General features: G+C 46.7%; 1 protein-coding gene across 8 annotated transcripts in view; it reads right to left on the reverse strand.

Annotated features, from left to right (window-relative positions):
• PALM2AKAP2 (PALM2 and AKAP2 fusion) overlaps positions 1 to 21,108 on the reverse strand; it is a 472,880-nt gene that overhangs the window by 242,126 nt on the left and 209,646 nt on the right. For all 8 annotated transcript variants that reach the window (XM_090038872.1, XM_090038871.1, XM_090038869.1 and 5 more), the window contains exons 5-6: positions 19,958 to 19,979; positions 123 to 224 (exon numbers count right to left, since the gene is read on the reverse strand). In XM_090038872.1, the coding sequence (XP_089894998.1) occupies positions 123 to 224; positions 19,958 to 19,979 (124 nt within the window). The remainder of the gene's footprint in view (positions 1 to 122; positions 225 to 19,957; positions 19,980 to 21,108) is intronic.

The raw sequence follows: 21,108 nt of genomic DNA on the forward strand, positions 1-21,108 counted from the left end.
ACAAAACACATTTCCTTCCATTTAAACTAGAACTGAACACCAATTCCATTAAAGTTAATGCATAAAAAAAAGTTCATGGCTACCGGATTGGCTATTGTAATACCATGGTCCTTGAGACTTACCAGCTACTCTGCTTGGTCCGTCCCGCCCAGGAACTGGCTCTGCTGTTCTTGAATAGAGGGTTGGGAGTTCGGGGATCTGGGAGTAAATGTAATTTACTGCATCTGGTGTCAGAGAATAGAAAATACAGTTAGATACAGTGGTATGAACCCATGGCTTGATTGCTTAGACAGCAGAGTCTTAACTTATCAATCCAAACAATAGACATCAGAGCTTTATACTAAATAACTGGATCAAACTAAACAAAGTGCAAAGTCATTGTCGTGTGATTGGTGCTCAATAGACTGCTGAGGTAGGACAGAACAAGTCCAGATGACTCAACTTTATCAGTTGCCTGCACCAAACTATTTGTCAGGAGGTTCTGGATTTATCAGGTCAGTGACCTCAAAAAAAAAGAGTTGTGGGGAGAGAAGTGAACCTTGTGCAATGGCTACTAATGCCATTTTAATTAGAAATATGGATACAACACAAAAGCTAAAAACTCTGGAGGCAACCACATGGAATGAAAGGCAAGTTCTTTTATGTTATTTATGTGGCATACTACTTTTATGTTTTGGGAGAGTCAGCTGGCATTTGGCTTTGATTTCTGAAGCTGAGTTTAACTATAAAAAATAACAGATAGATTCTGGTTGATACTATATCTACTACAGCATCCTACTTACCATAAATACCATAGCATATTTTATATACTGAAGGTAAGTAACAAAAAAAAACCAAACAATTGAAGTATATATCTTTTAAAGTTGACCAAAAATCAATCAAATTTATGTTAAAAACTTTATCTTTTATCTTTTCTCAGGGGTATATCCTATACACTGAAAAATATGGTATCTTATTCAATTAGGAATTTATATAGTTTGCAAATATTTACCAAGTTTCAAGACAGGCTGCAGTGAAAGGGAAATCTTATTTACTTTAAGGACATCCTACCTGCTTTAGCACAGATATTTTAAGCCAGTAGTGCTCAACCTTTTGGCCCCATTGGCTGCATGAATGGCATCGGGCCCATCTGTGGGCCAGATCAGGCCCTGGGGCCCTGCATTGCCCCTTCGCTGTCCCGCATGCTGGGATTGAACCCTGGGGGCTACCCCTGTCTACCTCCTACACACCAGGATTGGGTGCCAGTGGCACGGTGCCACCTCTTCCTGTCCCTGTGAACTGGGATTGGGTTCTGGAGTGCTGGCAAAGACCCCTCTCATCTTCTCCACACAAGGATTGAACCTTGGGGCCTGGTGCTGCCCCCACCCAGCCCTGAGTGCTGGGATTGGATGCCAGATCCAGTATAAAAGGTTTGGGGCTTCCCACAGGTCTAGAGATTTGGCAGCAGGGGAGCAATGCCACCCTCCCACCCCCAAATTTCCAGACCCATGGGCCAAATGACATGGCACTTTGGGCTGTATCTGGCCTGTGGGCTAGAGATTGAGCACCCTTGGGTTAAGCAATTTGCCCAAGGTCAATCTAGCAGAGCCAGGGGCAAAACTGAAAATGGAGCTGGGCAAATGAATGATTTTAATTTAGTGGTTGCAGCAAAAGCTGAAAAGGTTTGCATTGGCCTGAAAACTTCAGATTTTCCTGCTGAAGCAACAAGTTTCCTTCCCAATTGAATGGAATGTTCTGTTTGACCCCAAATGAAACCAAACCCTTCCTCATCCCTCATAATTCTCTAGCTCAGTGTTTTGGATGCTCACCTTACATGTGGGGAACCCAGGTTTAAATTCTTCTGTGCCCAACTCAGGTTGCCGATTTGAACCAAAGTTATCCAGCACACAAAAAAGTGCCTGAAGCATCAGGCTCACAATACATTCTACATTGCTGTTTCTTTGAAGGTAATGTCCATCCTACAGACTTGTCACTGTCACTCTGTCAGGGGTGTGAACAAGTGTGATCCTGGATCTATGTCAGCATAAATCCCTAGTGTGGATAATGCTACACCAATAAAAAAACTATACTCTTATCAATTTTGTTTTGCCTGGTAGGTATAGGGTGCAACTTCAGACTCTCTCTTTGCTTGTACATAGTAGTACATATCTCATTAGAGTGGGGAGATGGGAAGGACTACAGGATGTGTAAGTGTGTGAAGCTATGCAGTAGAGGGAAAAACCAAGATTAAGAGTTCATCTGCTGGTTGCTTGGTGGCACATGTGAAATGAGGGGACTTAATCTAGGTTCCTATCAGCACATGTCCACCTTGAAAAACCCACCATCACAATTGGTTCCAGTCCTGGCAAGGATGTGAAGCAGATAAGGTACATCGAGTTTGAATCACCCTCTGAAGTCTAATGCTGCTTCTATGCTAAGCAAGAGCTTTATGACATGGTAGCAACCTGCAAAACTGGTCAACCCAGAAGACTCCACTTTTGCCAATTTGTGATGTGGGACAGGTGGTGAATTATAAAAATATTATATAGATGACAGGCTACAAGTAAGACCTCCAACTCTAGGTTGAGGAACAGTCCATGAATAAGGAAGATCCCATTGCCAATGCTCATGCTATACTTTGTCTGGGTCTTAATGGAGGACTGCAAGACTATAGCTGCTGATCTAGCCCCTTTCATCAGCACAGAAGCCCACAGACAAATTCACCCTGAAAACAGAGAATTGTGCAGTTTGTAACAAGTGAATTTCAAAACAAGAGGTTGGCCTGGAAAATATTTGTTATTTCTTACTTCAGTGGGCAATGCCTTCATAAATGGACTTGTACTTTCAATGCATGGTGTTTCCTAAAAGCCCTTCCCCCACTCCCCCACCTCCCCAGGAAAGCTTGGATGATGCAATGATTTGGAATACAGCTGACTGAGCAGTGGTCAGTAACAACTGCTGTCTTTTATAGGGTTTCTTGCTCTTGGTCTGACTCATCCATGAAGTTATACTGGGTGCATCTACACGTGCTTTAAGGCACTTTTTCTAATGCACATTAAATTCAGTACCTCCAATGTGAGGTACTAAAGAAACGTGCATTAGGCGGCCTTTATGTATAGTAACAAATGTGCACAGTTTTTAAGTGATGCTTAATGTGCAGTAGGTTTTTTTATTGCACATTAGTGTAATTGCACTGTTTTTTGTAACATTTTAATGCACAATAAAATGGGCTACTGTGCATTAAAGCGCACATGTAGATCAGCCCTCTGAGAAATACTGTCAGCAAGTGGCTAGGACATTTTTATTTCTCAAATCTCTAAACACAGAATGGCTGGCTCTTTCTGCTTGCCAGAAGAAGAACCAGTTTGTGTTCTAGAAGTGATGAAAAAGTAATAGATAATTGTTTTTGTTCACAAAGCATATATGGTCAGAACAGAAAATTGGATTATAATTCCTACTCTGACATTAACTCCCTGCTATGGTCCTTGACAAGATATTAATTTCCCTGCTTTCGGTTTTTCTTCTTCCCCTAATGATGGGGTGTTATGAGGGTTAGCTAGAATTATGCATATTTGTAAATAAATAAACAGAAGGGATATTTAATAGTGTGCCTCATGGTTTATCTCTACCTATTAGAGATTAGGAGAAGATGTATGTAGGGGAAGATTTTCCCACTCTATGATCTTCCTCTGAAACATGTGGTGTAGACCACTGTCAAAAGACAGGAACTGAGGTTGGATCTGGTATGGCAAGTCCTATGTTTCAAAGTCAAACTGAGGAAATATGACCTTGCTTACACGTCCTCACTTTTCTGTACATGGCATTTCCTTCACTTAGCCTCTTTACAATGGACACAGATTTATGTCCAGATTTATTTAAAAGGTATAAATACTGTTGTGATGAAAAATAATACAGCACCTATGTGAAAAATATTAATGGATTTTTTTAAGTGATCTCATTTTACTTAAAGCAGTGGTTCTCAGTCTTTTTTGTACCAGGATCTATTTGTAAGCACTGATGGCTAGTCCCACCCAGGAAATAGCTTAAGTAGAAAACAGCCCCCTAGCCCTGCTGTCACTCCTGACCTGCTGCCTCCTGCCCCTGGGCCGCAGCCCCCCGGTGTGTGGGCCAGGGAATGGGTGCGTGGGGCATGCAGGGAGCATGTGTCCCTCCCAGATTTGTGCACCCACTGCAGGCATGGGGCTGCAGCCTAGCTGGACAGGCATGGGCAGGAGCCACCTCCACATCCCAGCAGGTAGGACTTGGCATGGGAGAGTGGAGCAGAGCAATGAGACTTATTGCTGCCACTGCCACCAGAACCCCCGTGCAAGCCACACCACCGGCAGTGTGAAGAGTGATGGGGGGCAGAGGGGGAGGCCATGCTGCCCTCACCTTCTCCCTCTACCAGCCACTCACGCACCAGGCTGTGGCTCTACCCTACTACTATGGCTCGACTGCCGCTGCTGCTTCCCTCCAGCCATGGCTCGACCCCAGAGAGGAGGAGGGGTGGCAGGCAGTGTCCCACCGTGCTAACACATTGTCTATGCCTCTCCCTCCCCATAGACTCACCTGCAGGGAGCTGTGGGAGCAGCCAAGGAATTCTAAGGTCATGTTCACTGCTCAAAGTATGGACCCATGTATGTTTGAAGCCAGGTCAAAAGGGGAATATTTCAACACTTTTTGGATAAAGTATGATATACATCTAATAAACAGGGAACTGCTGATTGGGAGTGGGTAGCAGTTGTTTCCTTCTAACAGCTGCATGTGGATAAGCTGGGAGTGATACAAAGATAGTAAAACTGCTCCAGTTTTAACCCTGGATGGAGCAGTGTTGATGCTGGAGTGCCTTTGCTACATTTGTATTGTTCTAGCCTTGCTCAAGCTTAACTCTTAGAATATAACAGCTGCTATTCTGTTTGGAACAAGAGTCCCCACTCCTCCCACACCTCCCCTTTTGAAATTGCTCCAAATGTACAGGTGTCCCTACCCTCTGTGTAAGTCCAGTGATGCCAGAGAAGCCACATCACATCTGACCATGATGTTTTTATATCCTTAGAAAATGGTCTTTGTTCAACCTAACTGAGAATGATGAACTCACAGTGTGCACACAGCCTCACACTATATCATGTCTCTGAGTTTTATTGCCACATTGTGTAGAGATAATTGATGCTTTCTGCAGCCTGTTTCATTCCTTGTTTAAATGAAAGCCTTGTCAGTTTTTTGTCTGCGATGCCACATGCTGTATCAGTAGCATGACACAGGCTGGGTATGAATGTTCATTTCTACTGTTAAGGATTTCTCAATGGTTGAAAATTAGCCCAGGAGCTGGAGCACACATATAAATGTTCCAGCCCTCTGGCTGGAGACCTGCACACTTGAGCTGCTCCCCTGCACTTAGAGGAGCTCCTGTATTGGCAGCCTGTCCTCTCCCCTACCTGGGAAGAAGACAGGCTGCCAATAGCCAGGCCTCTGGTTTTATATCTTCTCACATGCAGCTCACCTGGGCTGCACACAGGATAGTTTAAAGTCAGAGGTGCAGGGAAGTAGGGCTGGGGACAGCTTCCCTGACCCTGGCTCCTGGCTCTTAGATTGCTAAGTGTAGGTGACATATGGCATTTAAAGCCAGTGGGACCATGAACTAGGACAGGCACAGCTTCCCCGACTTCAGCTCCTGGCTCAGGCCTTTGCAATCCCCAACCCCATTGCCTTTTGTAGAGCCTAGGAATCTCCCTGTGCCTGGGCTGCCTTGCAGTTGCAGCACAGCTGTCTCCTATTCCCTGCATGCCTCCCAGCAGGCCCAGAGGTATGCAGGGCCTGGAGACAATTCTGCCAAAGCTCTGGGAGCTTTGCAGTGGTAGCACAGCTGTCTCTGACTCCTTGCATGCGTCTGGTTCCACTGGAAGGTGTGTGGGGGGGGTGGGGGTGGAGGTGGGGGAGGGGGAGATAGAAAACAGCTGCAAAGCTGCCCAAGGCCAGGAGCCTTGCAGCCATGGGAGAACTGTCTGTCTCCACCCCCCCCGCCCCCCTCCCCCAATCACCTCCCAGGGGAACCAGAGGCAGCACCAGCTGACGGTTCTTTTCCCATGGCAGAATCCTTCTTGGGGCTCTGGCAGCATTCCCACCACAGCAAAATGATCGTGGGTGGCAAGGAACATGGGCTACTGGTGTCTCCCGAGTCTGGGGGGCACCCACAGAATCTGGTGTCAGCATCGTCGTCAGGGATGGGGCTGGCGAGCACCCACTGAAGCTGGTGTTGGCAGTGGGGATGGGGCTGGTGAGCACCCGTAGAAGCCACTGGCAGTGATGGGGACGGAGCTGGCAAGCACCTGCCGAAGTCGCTGGTGGCATCGGTGGCCCTGTCGGGGGGGAGGTATGTGCCCCCCCTGTGGCCCCAATACTAGTCACCTATGGCAGGGAGGAATTGAACCTGAGGGGTGCACCAAGTGGAGGCTCTTCTTGTAGGTTAGGAACTGTTAGGAGAATAGCCCCCTTCCCACCAATCAGTGGGAATTGACAGCTTACCCTTGGGTGGGCTTTCAGGGAGCTAGTGCTTTTCCTACCTCCCACTGCTTTGGAGGTAGATCAGTGGACCATGGCATACTGGATGTCTCTGGGTCTTGATCATGGGACACTTAGGACGTGTTTTATTTAGACTGTAGTAAGCATTACCAGGCTGTATGAAAAGTTAGAATATGTTCTGAGCAATCACACTGTAATGCCTACTGTGGTCTCAGCTAGCTCTGGACAGGGCTGGAGCCAGCTATTCCCAGCTCCCCCAACACTGACCCTGGCACTGGGCACCATAGCCCACATGTCTGCCTAGGATGGGGTGGGCAATTATTTCAGGTGGAGGGCCATTTACTGAGTTGTGGCAAGCCATTGAGGGCCACATGACAGGCAACCAGGGGCAGATGAATATTAATTTTTTAGGGGCCCCACGGGCTGGATAGAATGGCCTGGTGGGTCGCAACTGCTGGTTGGGTCCTGAGGGCAGACCTCAGGAGTGTGAGTGGGGCTAGAGGCTCAGAGGCCTGACTGAGAGTATTCTCAACTGGTCTGAGCTGGAGCCAGGACCAGAACAGTCAAAAGGGCCAGGGGCCCATGGCGAGGGATGCCCAGAGCTTGGAGGGCCCGGGGTTCCCGACTGGCCTTGGAAGCAAGGCCAGGGCCTGTGTTGCCAAAGGTCCTGGGAGGGGAACACACCCGAAAGGGGAAAGAGTTTCAAGGAGTGAGGCAGCCCTGAATGAGGGTAGGGTAGGCCACCTGAATGTAGGGATCATGGAGGGGTCCTGATAGGAGGATTCTGGGGCTCAGTATGGGGCCAATGATGTTGATAACAGCTGGATGCCATCTGTGAGGCATGGGCTGTGGTGTAGGGGAGGTATGGAGCCACAGATAGCGCTCCCTGGCATCAGCACAAGAAAATGGGCAAGCTCCCGCCTAGTTAAGATCATTAATTAATAACAACAAGGCATGGCAGAACAGAAGGCAGGCAGTTGGCTCAGAAACAGGTGGGTGGGCCAAAAGCAAATCGGCCCTGAGGAGGCCTCCTGTTAAAGTATGTCACAAATAAAAGGAAGACCAGAGATTCCATAGGTCCCTGTAATAGCAAGCCCAAGGGTCCTGTTAGAAATCACAGAATCACAGAAATTTATGCTTGGAAGGGACCTGAGGAGGTCATCTAGTCCAACTCCCTGCTCAAAGCAGGACCATCCCTAACTAGGTCATCTCAGTCAAGGCTTTGCCTAGCTGGGTCTTAAAAAACTTCCAAGGATGGAGATTCCACAACCCCTTTGGGTAACTTGTTCTAGTGCTTTACTACCCTCCTAGTTTTTCCTAATATCTAAATTCAACTTCCCTTGCTGCAACTTGAGACCATTGCTCCTTGTTACTTTAAGGCAGGGGTTGGCAACATTTTTGGGCAGAGTACCAAAAACACCCACAACCTAAACTTAAAAGATGTTGGCGTGCCGGGGTGGACAGTGGGGGAGCCATGAGGGTCTCAATCCTTTTTGTGGCAGCACAGCCCTGGCCTCTTCTCCACTGTTCACACTGAGGTGTGCGTGCCAAGCAAAATGCCTTCAAATGCCATGCCCTAGCACCTGTGCTGGGGTTTTCCTACCCCTGCTTTCAGGGTCAAATGCAGCATGTTAACTTTGCTGTGTAGGCAGGCAGGTGAACTAAAGCTGGCTGCACTGTAATAAGTTCGTGGTGTGGAGCAGATTTCTAGGTGGCCTGAGAGTAAAGGCTGCAAGCAGCTGGATTAAGCTGCAGCAAGGAAGGGCAGGCTGGCCGTTAGGAGGAAGGTGAAACCCCCATGTATGACTGAAGAGTCACCTGACTGGAAACAGCATTGCTTCAGTGCATATAAGCCCAGCACCTGAAGCAAGGTAGGCAGTCTGGTACTGCATGCAGCAGGCAGTGGATCACCTGGGACAGAGGAGCTACAGGAGACAACCTGGCAATAAAGCCAGTCATGATAGCTGGGAGATGACAGGTTGAAGGGAAATACAGCTTGCAGGGTGACACTGATCCAGAATGAGGGGCCAGCACTGTTACCTTGGAAGAGGTGGTTGTGTTTGTGCTGCAGATACATTTTATACTGGAGGATAGAGTTGTGTCTGTATGGGAGGATTGGAGGCCACATATCAGCGTGCCTGGGGCACTCGGTACTTAAAGCTCTGCAAAGTAGGAGGAAGCCTTGCCAAAGTAGGAGGAAGCTCTGCCAAGGAGGAAGCCTTGGACTGCTAAACCAAGCAGCACCCACAAGTACAGCCCAGCCTAGACTGAACAGTGGAACATATACACAGGTAAGCAACAGCGGCCAGGGCAATGTTGATACTAGGGGGTCAGTGCACACATCCTCAGGAGGCCTCAAATGCCTCTACACAAACATCTGTAGTATGGGAAACAAGCAGGAGGAACTTACCTTCCTGCTAGCTGACACCAACCCAGACATAGTGGGGCTCACTGAAACGTGGTGGGACCCAATGCATGACTGGGCGGTGAATATTAAGGGCTATAGGCTGCATGGGAGGGACAGGACAGGGAGGACAGGCTGGGGTGTGGTGCTCTACATTAAGGAGGAATACACATGGTCATCAGGTTGCACAGAGTCAGAGGATGGGTACATGGAAGTGCTCTGGATTAGAATACAAGGCAGTCAAGGGGAAAGAGACTTAATGGTGGGGGTCTACTACAGACCACCCAACCAAGGGGAAGAGCTAGACCAGGAATTCTGAAGTCATCTCATGAAGGTAGTTAGGTCAGAGGACGTGGTCAGGATGGGTGACCTGAACTTTGCAGACATCTGCTGGGAAGAGCAGTCAGCCAGGTCTGACCGCTCACGTAGGTTCCTAGCCAAAATGGAGGACCTTCATCTAACCTAGGAGGTGCATAGCCCCACCAGGGGAGATGCCTTGTTGGACCTGGTGCTGGCCATGGGTGATGACCTGGTGAGGGGGCTGCAGGTGCTCAACCAGCTGGGCGACAGTGATCATCGCCTGCTGGAATTCACCATCCAGCACAAGTTGGCAAAGACCTGCAGCATGGCAGCATCCCTAGATTTCATGAGAGCAGACTTCAATGAGCTAAGGGGAATAGTTGGGGAAGCACTGAGGTCCCTGAGGGGAGGGGAGCCAGGTGTCCAAGAAGAGTGGTCACTTCTTAAGGAGATGATCCTCCAAGCCCAAAGGGAGGTAATGCCAACACAGATCAAAGGGAGCAGGAGGGCACAAACGCCCCCATGGCTCACCAAAAGCATCCAGGAATGTCTTCTAGCTAAAAGGGAGGCATACACCCAGTGGAAGGGAGGGGCCATCACCAGGGAGGATTATACTGTGGTTGCTCGGGGATGTATGGGGCAGTCAGGAAGGCGGAGATGGAATTGGGACTAACTACCTGGATCAAGGACAACAAGAAGTCCTTTTTTAAATACATAGGGGGCAAAAAGAAGGTACCAGATAACATGGAGCCCCTGCAAGTCACGCTAGGAAATTTGGTCATCACACCAGATGGCTAAGCTAACCTATTTAATGACTTCTTTGCCTCCATTTTCCTGAGCAGGGACTGGATCAGCCCCCCCACTGGGCTCCCCTCAGGTGCCAGGGGAGGCTCACCTAGGCCAAGGGTCAGTGAGGATCTAGTCAATGAACTGCTGGAGGGACTGGACGTATTTAAACCAGCTGGTCCAGATGATCTCCATCCCAGAGTGCTGAGGGAATTAGCTGAGGTCATTGCGGGACCCCTGGCATGGCTTTACGAGCACTCGTGGTGCTCTGGTGTGGTGCCAGAGGACTGGAAGAGGGCCAATGTGGTTCCCATCTTCAAAAAAGGGAGGAAGGAGGACCCGGGAAACTATAGGCCAGTTAGTCTTTCCTTGATTCTGGGTAAGCTTTTTGAGAGAATTATTTTGGCACATGCCACGAGGGGCCAGCAGGGGAGATTATGCTTAGGGGCAACCAACATGGGTTCATTAGAGGCAGGTCCTGTCAGACCAAATCCTTAGACGCAGGGGTAGCAGTGGACATAGTCTTTCTGGACTTTTGGAAGGCCTTCGACACTGTCCCTCACCCTGTTCTCCTTAAAAAACTGGGGGACTGTGCTGTTGACACCTACACAGTCAAATGAGTCACCATCTGGCTGGAGGGTCGCATCCAGAGAGTGGTGGTGGATGGGTCATTTTCGACCTGGAGGGATGTGGGAAGTGGGGTTCAGGAGGGCTTGGTCCTCGGGCCAACATCTTCAACATCTGCAAGGTGATGCACCTGGGGAGGAAGAACCAGCACCATACCTACAGGCTGGGGAACTCCCTTCTCTTCAGTGCAGAGGCAGAAAAGGATCTTGGAGTCATCGTTGACTCCAAGATGAACATGGGCCGGCAGTGTGGGGATGCGGTCAGGAAGGCCAACTGCACCTTGTCATGCATCCACAGATGCATCTCGAGCAGGTTCAAGGAGGTGATCCTCCCCCTCTATGTGGCACTGGTCAGGCTGCAGCTGGAGTACTGCATCCAGTTCTGGGTGCCGCACTTCAAGAGGGACGTGGACAGCATGGAGAGGGTCCAGAGGAGGGCCACTTGTATGATCGGGGGCAGGCCCTACAAGGAGAGGCTATGGGACCTGAACCTGTTCAGCCTCCACAAGAGAAGGCTGAGGGGGGATCTAGTGGCCTGTTACAAACTAGTCAAAGGGGACCAGCAGGAACTGGGGGAGTCCCTGTTCCCCCGAGCACTACTAGGAGTGACTAGAAATAATGGTCACAAGCTGGCAGAGGGTAGATTCAGACTAGACATCAGGAGGCTCTACTTCATGGTCAGGGCGGCTAGGATCTGGAACCAACTTCCAATCAAAGTGGTGCTGGCTCCTAACCTAGGGGTCTTTAAGACAAAGCTAGACAATCACCTTGCTGGGGTCGTTTGACTCCAGTACTCTTTCCTGCCATGGCAGGGGGTCAGACTTGATGATCTGCTCATGTCCCTTCTGACCCTACTAATTATGAAACTATGAAAGGGTGAGGGAGAGGCTTCCTGGAGAGGTGGTGTTCTCACCTTCCCTGGAGATCTTCAAGAGGAGACTGGATAGGCACCTGGCTGGGGTCTTATGACCCCTCTCACCCCCAGTGCTCCTTTCTGCCCATGGCAGGGGGTTGGACTAGATGATCTATCTAGGTCCCTTTTGACTCATTGATTCTATGATTCTATGAGAGCAAGAACAAGAAGTGGCACAGTCTAGAGCCATGAGGGCCAGAGCCTGTGCCCCAAGAGCAAGAGGCAAGGTACAGGCCAAAGCCGAGAGAGCCAGAGCCTGCGTCCTGAGAGAGCGAGGCTCAACAAAGGAGGGGCTGAGGCTCAGAAGCCAGGCCAGAGCCAGTGGGTCTGGGCTAGAAGCCTGCAGCAAGAGTAACCAGGAGCTAAGGCCAAGAAAGTTGAAGCCTCTACAGGCTGATAGTTGAATCAAGAGTAACATCTATGAGGCATGGGCATGGCTTCAGGGGAGGATCGAGCCACAGTTATCATCCCTAAGGCAGCTTGTGCTCTAAGTCATAGCCAAGGAGCCATGACTCAGAGTCAGATGAGTGAGATGGGTGCCAGCTGGGCGCACAAGATAATAGATAGCAGAGGGACTGAGGCTCACTTTGGGGCCCTGGGAATATTAGGCCCTAAGTAATATTAGTTACATCAAGCATGGCAGGTAAGGTAGAATAGGAGGATACCACAAGGAGGTGGAGTGGGGCAGGATGCTTCTAGCTACCAGGGAGCTTCAAAGCCACCCCTGGGGCCTTGGTCTTGCTACAATCCCTTACACAATGTGGAAGGCAATCTGGATACAAACATGACCAGCGTGTGCCCCCAGCGGCTGTGGGGGGTATGGCTGTGCTGGCAGCGGGAACCCAGCAGCAGTGAGCAGGGGAGCTCCCGCAGATGCCACTGGCATTGTTGGCGGCAGGGTGGTGGGGGGTGGCAGTAAGTGCCCACCATGAGTCAGCAACCACCTACCAGCAATCAGGCCCTATTTTCAGGGGATGCACGTACATCCGCATGTACACCCTACATGACGCCCCTGGATACAGATGATGCAGACAGCTGAAGTATTTAATGCCTTATTTACTTCCATTTTCACAATCAGCCACAGCTACACAATGATGAATGCAGTGACAGCAGAGATAGGGAAGGAGACAAACAGCCTAGAGTAACGGCAGAACAAGTTAGGGATTATTTATAGAAAAGTTAGATACTTTTAGGTTAACAGGGCCAGATAGAATATACCTGATGGTACTGAAAGAACTGGCTGAGGTAATTTTGGAGCCATTGATTATCCTTTTTGAGAACTCATGGACGTTGGATGAGGTCACAGATACCTGGAAAAGAGCAAACAGTGCCTATCTTTAAGAGGAGGAAGAAGGAGGATCCAAGGAAATACAGACCAGTCAGTAAGATCTGGAAAGGTCATGGGGCAAGTCTGCAAGGAATCCACTGTAAAGCACCTAGGGGAAAGCAAGTTGATCAAAAACAGTCGTCATGGATTCATCAAAAGCAAGTCATGCATTATGAAGGATCATATTTGTGGTATGAGCTCTTCATGGTAAGGGTGGCCAAAATTTGGAATGGGCTTCCAAAAGCGGTGGTGCTCTCCCTTACCTTGGGAGTCTTTAAGAGAAGGCTGGATAGGCATCTGGCTGGGGTCATCTTGCCCCAGCACTTTTTTCTGCAAAGCGTTTGACACTGTGTACTGTGGCATTCTTATTTACAAGCTAAAGAAATAGACTAAGCAAAAGTTCTGTAAGACCTAACTGATTGGATTATTGTATTCAATGTGTAGTTCTCTATGGCTTAATGTCTAGCTGGAAGGAAGTATCAAGTGGGGTTCATCAGGAGTCTGTCCTAGGTCAGGTATTATTCAACATCTTCATTAATAATGTGATCAGAAACACACTTAGGAAATTTGTGGATGACACCAAGTTGGGTGAAATTATGCCCATTCCAGAGAGCAGGGCTAGGGTCCAGAATGAGCTGGATAGACTGTAAAAATGGTCTGCGATCAATGAAATAATATTCAACAAGGACAAGTGCAAAGTCCTGAATTTGGGACAGAATAAGTGCATGCTGAAATACAGGCTGGGGAATGACTGGCTAGGTTGTAGTAGTGCTGAGAAGGATCTAGGGGTTATGGTGGACCGTAGGTTGAATATGAGCCAAGTGTGCTCTTGTTGCAAAACAAACCAACATAACCCTAGGATGTATTAACAGGAGTGTCACTTGCAGATCAAGGGAAGTGAATCTTCTGCTGTATTCAGCATTGGTGAGGCCTTACCTGAAGTCCCATGTCCAGTTTGGGGTCCCAGACTTCAAGAAGGATGTGGACATTTTGCAAAAAGTCTGGTGCAGGCCAGTAAAAATGATCAGGGGCTTGGGAGATAAGACTTATGAGGAAAGGCTGACAGAGCCAGGGTTATTTAGCCTGGAGAAGAGAAGAATGTGAGGCATTTGATACCTTTAGGATGATTCCAGAGATGGTGATGGGCTTTTCTCTATGGCTGTAAGGGACAGGACTAGGAGCAAAAGCCTCAACCTGCAGCAGAGGAAATTTAGGATGGAGATTAGGAGGAACTTTCTGATTATGAGAGTGGTTAGACACTGGAATCTGACTAGAGAAGTTGTGGAATCTCCATTCTTGGAAACTTTCAAAAGCAGGTTAGTCAGAAACTTGTCTGGCATGATCTTGCCTTAAGTAGCGGCCTGGACTACATGACTGCATGTGGTTCCTTTCAGCCCTACTTTCCTATGAGTGATTAGATGTTGCATTTTGATCTCTGAATTAGGTTATTCTTTATTTGTCCATTGCACAAGTCCTTGAACTTGCCTTTGAAAGATATAATTATGACTGTCAAAGACATGATTCATTTGCTGTAACAGAACTATTTCTATGTTCCTCTGAAAGATGATCAAAAATCCCTGTTACCAGACTGCTTCCAATTAGCTACAGACCTGTTTATACCTGTTAACATCAGCTATAGTTTATGCCCACTAATTTGCCTCTAGACAAAAAGAAAAATAATTGTTTTGCAAACACAAATTTGTAGTCAAATCACATTTCCCTATGGTATACTGTCACCATCAGTGTGGTGGGCTTGTAAACTGGGACTTCCCTTAAAGCACAGAATACAAGTGAAATGACGGTTCATTCAAAAGACTGGATAAGGGAAGGTTTGGTCTCAGGCCTCAAAGGCCATGTCCACATAAGCGTGGATGTTTGGTTCCCCAGAGACAACTAGCAGCGGGACACCTTGTGTTGCCACTAATTGTCGCCGATAAATGGCTGTGCCATGTGCCCTCTGGCACACAGCAGTTTACCCCGGGTGCAGTAGGGGAGACTGGGGCCAGTATCAGGTTGGCCCCAGTAGCCTTACCTGGGGTCCTGGGGGTCTCCTGGGGCTGCAGCAGTGGCAATCCTGCCGCTCAGAGCCTGGCTGGCCAGGCTCTGGTTTTGAGTGGCGTATGGTGCCCCCGCGTGTGCTACTCTTGTGTGTTTTTTTTTCTGCAGGTTTTTTTTAATCCCTAGATATCCAGGGGTAATCCCCACCCCCGCATTGCTCCCTTGCAGCGTGAACAACAGCTGAATGTGTGGTAGGCGGCACATCACAGACATGTCTGCTGTGCCACATACCACATGGCTGTGCCCGTCTAGACAAGGCCAAAGAGCTTATAATGCATGACAATTAACAGATGAAAGATGAAAAGCAGGGGTGTAGTATACTAGCAAAATGATGATGTGTTGATGATAGGCACACATCTAAATAGTTACATTTTTGCTCTGATTATACATTATTATTATGTTGTTTTTTTTAAACCCCTAGTTTTATTTTGCAATTTATTTGGAAGTTCCTCAATCTTTCAGAAATCACAAGCTTCACCTGTCTCCTTCCTTTTGTAAAGAGAATGTGCCTCAAAATATAGGTATAGAGGGAACGTCCTTTTCTGAGCCCCATTCAGTGGGATAATGAAAACACTGGGAAATACCATAGTCATCATTTTCTGGCTGGGATCCATTCGTATTTATGAGACCCCCATAGATCCAGATTTAGGTGCAGACAGGCATGGGATTTACAAAAGCACCTAAGCAGTTTAAGGGCATTTTTACACATGTAAGTGCCACGGCACTGGGCACTTTGAAAAGCGCCTGGTGCTATAACACTTGCAGTTGTATAAGCAGCAAAATGTCTGTCAGTGCTGAGAAATGGTGGTAGCACGCTTTTGAACTAAAACGCGTAGGAGGTGCTTTAGTTCAAAAGCGCACTGCTGCCATTTTCTGTGTGCTGATGTGCATTTTGCTATTTATACAGCTGCACATGGCGAAGCACAGTTTGCCTCAGCTCACTTGTATAGCAGACTTGATTCATCGAGTCTGCTCCAAAGTGGCGGATCTCCATTGCATTGTGGGACAGAAAAGTATGTGTATAAATGCCTTAGGTTCCTAACTCCCCTTGGGACTCTTCTACCTTGTAAAGACCGAGTCCCAATTACAATAGTATCTACTCCAGGGACAAACTATTTGCTGTGATGAAGCTCTTTTCAATTGCACTTCCTCTCATACAGGTCAATTCTAGATGCTTCAGATGAACCTTCTAATGTTGCTTTCTGGGCCTATGTAAAAAGAAATTTCTGAACTTGATATTTGGAATTTGAATTACAAGGTCAGCATCTAGTTTATGTGTGCCTGTAAGTACTGGTATGGTCTTTGTAAAGCACAAAGCAATTCTTAGACTTAAAAGCCAGAAGGGACTATTCTACCATGCAGTTTGGATTCCTGTATAACATAGAGCACAGAATGTCACCTGGTGACCCACTGGCTGAGCCTAATAATTTGTTTGACTAAACAAACTGTGATGAGGTAGGAAATTTATCCAGTGTTGATAGTCAATGAATAATAATAAAAAATTACTAATAAAAGACACCAGCCGGGTCACATATCTTATGTAGCAAGGAAATGAGTGACTTAATTTAGTCCAGTCAAAACTCAAAGCAGTCTTTAATTCAGGAAAAACTTTTCATAATATGTTGGCTATCATTACCATAGCTTGAATTTGAAGCAAAAGTTAAAAAAAAAAATACCCTGCCAGAAAAGTTCATCATTGCGGTAATATTGCCTTTGTATTACAGTCAAACTTGTTAGAAGACATGGCTACCCAAACAGTTCAGCTGGAGTGGCCTCATTTAGGGTCAGAGTGAATTCTTAATATATTTTAAATAATTTTCCCTTTTCTAATTAGAAATGATTTATTTACCTGGGACCTGATCTTGAACTCAGTTTCTAATGCAGACATCATCAAAAAGTGGAGTAATTTGTTAATAGGGGGTTGGGGCACAGCACAGCAATATGGGTTTGATGTTAACCACTGATGTCAATGGGAGTCTTATAATTGATTCAGTGGGCTTTAAGGTCCTACATGTTACACTGTAACTCTCCACAAAAGCTCCAGTACCCATCAATAGGGATCTACTTAATTTGCAGGCAGACTTTGCAAGCAGAACGTGGGTCGGTGTAATCATTTTGTGGGTGAAGCATGGCACACCCCCCTCCACACACACTTCTTGATTGGCCAAAGAGTCCCAATGGCTCCATCCTTCACCGCTGATTGGCTGCAAGGACCGTCCATCATGCAGCCCTGCCCCTCACTGCCAATTGGAGAGGGGTGGGGGCTACATGACATGTGACCCTTGTAGCCAATCAGTGGTGAGAGGCAGTGGTGGCAGCTATCTTGCCCACAGCTGTTCAAGTAGGCAGCCCTTCCTCCCCTCTTTCCTGTCCCACTCGGCTGCTGCAGCATGATGAGGACTGCTGGCTCCTTCTGAGGAGCCAGAATTTTCTTTTCTGTAGGTTTTTTTCCATAGATTTTGCAAGCATTGCCTGGATTTCATCAGCAATGCCAGTTTTCACAGAATCTACAAAATCATGGATTTGGTAGGTCCCTACTCATAAAGCTCTCTGTACAGCCCTATATTTGGACCATTCCACATATCCTTCATCTATATTTACAGATGAAAACCTGGGACAACCAATGGAGGGCTCATAGTCTTAACTTTGGTATTTTATGTCCTACCAGTTTAATGTGCATCAAGTACCAGTGTCTGGAATGCAAGTTATTGTAGATAAATGCTGTCACACACAACATGTGTAGGCTTCCTCTTAAAGTGCTGTCTGGCAACACATTAATTTAAACAGCTTTAATGCTTACTTGCTGACCTAAATGCAAAGTTCAGTATTCAGGCTCATCAGCTGCATTTGGGTTATTGACTCCATAAACTAATTATTACTGTACACATCCGTCAAAGCAGTGCTTTCTAACTATATGGGAGTTTTCACATGGAGAATATAATTAACTAGTGAAGTAATTTAAATTTAATCAAAACAGGTTATTAATCTAAATGAAAAAGAGTCCTCATTTTATTCAATTGTTTATGAACACTGTATGAATGCAGACAACTGAAAGAGAATTGCTTTTATAGTATGCAAAGAGAATTTGCAGCATTTGGTCAGCATATAGTATTGAAGTGAAGGTGGAAAATGTTGTATGACGGCTCTTCTGGCTGTTTAAGCCCTTCCTGGCTTTAATGGATATTATATGCATTCAAAACCAGAGGAACATTCTCCAACAGAATGTTTTTCCATTGGAAAAAGCCAATTTCTGAATGTGAAAATGTTCCATGGGAACATGTCACCTTTAATAAAACTCTTGACGGAAAGCAGGCATTGTGATGACCTGCTGGAGCTTTAGACTGTGCAGCAGGTGACTCCCCAGGCAGCTGGCTCCCCAGTTCCCCCAGAGACACAACTCCTTGGGCAAGAGGTTCTCCAAGCTGCCTACCTACTTGGGCCAGCAGTTTGCTGATAGGTGGGCAGCCCTGGGAGCATGAAGAAAAATTACATTTTAGTTTTCCCACAGTGGATTTTTTTGTAGTCTTTTCTTTCCAGGATTTTTTTTCTCTTTAGCTCTTGGCACAAGCTGGGAAGGAAGGTTTCCTTGAAAATTTAAAATGTCTTTTGTGGAAAGGAAAAGTTCATGACTATTTCTTGTCTTTACAGTGGCATGACATTGGCAATGTTGTTGCTCCCTTGCTTTACCTGTGGCAACTTTGGGTTTTGGGTACTGTGCCTGGCAGTTCTGGAGGCAGGTTGCTCATGCTGTTTCAAGAGGACTAGTAGGTTAGATAAACAATTCTATAAAATCACTTAGATAGGGATGGTCCTGCCTTGAGCAGAGGGCTAGATTAAACAACCTCCTGAGGTATCCTTCCAGGCCACTTTTCTGTAATATGGAATGCCATTAGCCTTGTAGCTTTCTTTAGGCTAATGGGAGTAAGATTGACTTAATAGAAAGGCAGCACCTCAGTTCTATGTTATGCTCTGCTACCTCTTGTCTTAAGATTTATGTGATCAAATTATTTGTCTGGTTCATGGTCTGTCAGAAGAAGCAACTTTGTGCCTCATAGAATGTTATTTCTTGTCAATGATATGGCAAAGGCTGTTGAAGGAAGTACATGGGAGAAAAAACTCTAGGGTGATATAGAAGCAACTAAATAAAGCATATTATGTACAAGAAATGTGTAGTGGACAAAGTATGCACTGGGCTCAGAACTGAGGGCAAAGAAAAAGCCTTGCAACACTTAATGTCTGCAGACACTTACGTCTGCATCAACCATCCCAATCAAAAGATCTAGTATCATTCCATCTGATGGGGTTACACTTCATCATGCAGTCCTTTCTGCAGACATTTCAAAATCCTAAAATGAGGACTGCAGAGAGTTTTCATATTTATCACTAGGAAACATGTTCAAGTTCTATAGCAGTCTTGCTCCCAAAAATAAAGCTTTCTAAGAAAAACATTCTGAAAATGCTGGACATAAGCATAGCCAGATTTAAAGTTAAAAGCGTTTCTGTGGCTTATTCAGATGTAACGCAGTAGAACTTAACCCCACATGTGTTTGACACAAAAACATTGTAAAGCATAATGAACATTAGAGCAATTTTTCCATGTGATATAATAACTGCAAAGCCAAAAATTTAATGGCTTCAGTCAAAAAATCACAGCCGGCCTAAATCAGGGCTGTCCAGCTGGTGGCCCATGGACAGCATCCAGACTGCATGGTGCCTGCCTGCCAGCCATACCCACTGCCCACGTGGCGGGGAGGGGGCATGCTGCTTGTGAGGCAGTACTGGGGAGTGCGGTTGAGGGGGGCTCACTGGCATGGTGTCAGCAGGAGGGCTCGTTCTGTTTGTATGGCAGGGGTCCTGGTAACCCATACAGTGTGCAGCCTGTGTGGTGTGTGGCCCAAGGCCCATGATCACTACAGCCACTCTAAAGTTGGACAGCCCAGGCCTAAATACAAGCAATAATCCTCATCCTGCAACAAGTAGCAGCAGTATTTTATTACAAATTGCCCATTAAAACTATAATTATTAATCATGGTATAAACACTTACCACCATCCTGCTGTGAGAACCTCTGTAAAGACAAAAAGATGGGGATTGGTTAAGTCTTTGCGTGATGTAAAGTACCAAAGTGTTATTCTAGATTCTTTATCTGTTTTTGCTGTGTGCAAAACTCCTTGGAAAAGGAAATGGCTACTTAGCTACAGAGGTGGTTAGAATAGAGGAGTATAGTGTAAGCCAGTCAGGATGCTCATGGCTAAGGTGGGAAACCATTTGTTTAATTCCACTGACTTCAGTATAAAGGCACCGCTCAGACTGATATGAATGTGCCTGCTAAATCAACAGGAACAGCCTGCCTCTGCTGTTTGCATCTCATTCAGACTTGTGTCTCACCCTTGGCTCAGCCTCTGCTCAGCTGTTCACAACCCAGAGGGTGAAAGGCTAGCATGATTAGCAGCCTACTCAGCTTGTTGGTTAATTTTGTAATTGCCAAATGAACCTACTTTATGTGGGTTCAATACTACTTGCCATTACTTAGATGACAGCACCTACTGATTAAAGTGGAAAGCAAATGTTTAGGAATGAGGTATGTGATTTGGATCTCAGGCTCAATTAGAGTGGGAGCCTGCTGAATATACATACTAGGAGAGCTACTAACAGGAGAGGTTCTCTACATAGAAGCTGCAGAAGTGAATAAGAGAGACACTGCTCTCCAACTAGCCTGTTAGTCTCCTTTGTGTTCTTCACGGTAGCTGCAGGACTCCTATCCTTTCTCACTCTGTGAAATGGAGAGAAGCCTTTCTACCATAAAAGCTAATCACCATTTTTTCTGGTCTTGCTCAGCTTAGTAATGGTTGTGCACTCCATTGCTATCCTCCACCTCTGCATAGGCATTAGGGCTGTGTGAAGCTTTGGTCCCTGATTCAATTCGGTGGAGATTCAGCCCAATTTGGTGGCTGAATCTCATCAAATCAGGAGACCCTTTAATCTCTCCGAATCGAATTGGAACCTTCCGAATCAATTTGGAGAGATTCTGAAAGATTTGATGATTCGGCCATAGATACAGATTTAAATGTTTTTTCTACATACCTCAAGGTACCAGGTGGCTTGTAAATGCTGAGATGCTGGGGCAGATGTAGCATCCCACAGGAGCATGGGGGGGGAGGTCCCCAGCACACTTGGCAGCAGACCAGGAAGTGGAC

The sequence above is a fragment of the Crocodylus siamensis genome, chromosome 3, assembly GCF_052110815.1.
Source record: "Crocodylus siamensis isolate JL-2025a chromosome 3, ASM5211081v1, whole genome shotgun sequence".
Classification (NCBI taxonomy): domain Eukaryota; kingdom Metazoa; phylum Chordata; order Crocodylia; family Crocodylidae; genus Crocodylus; species Crocodylus siamensis.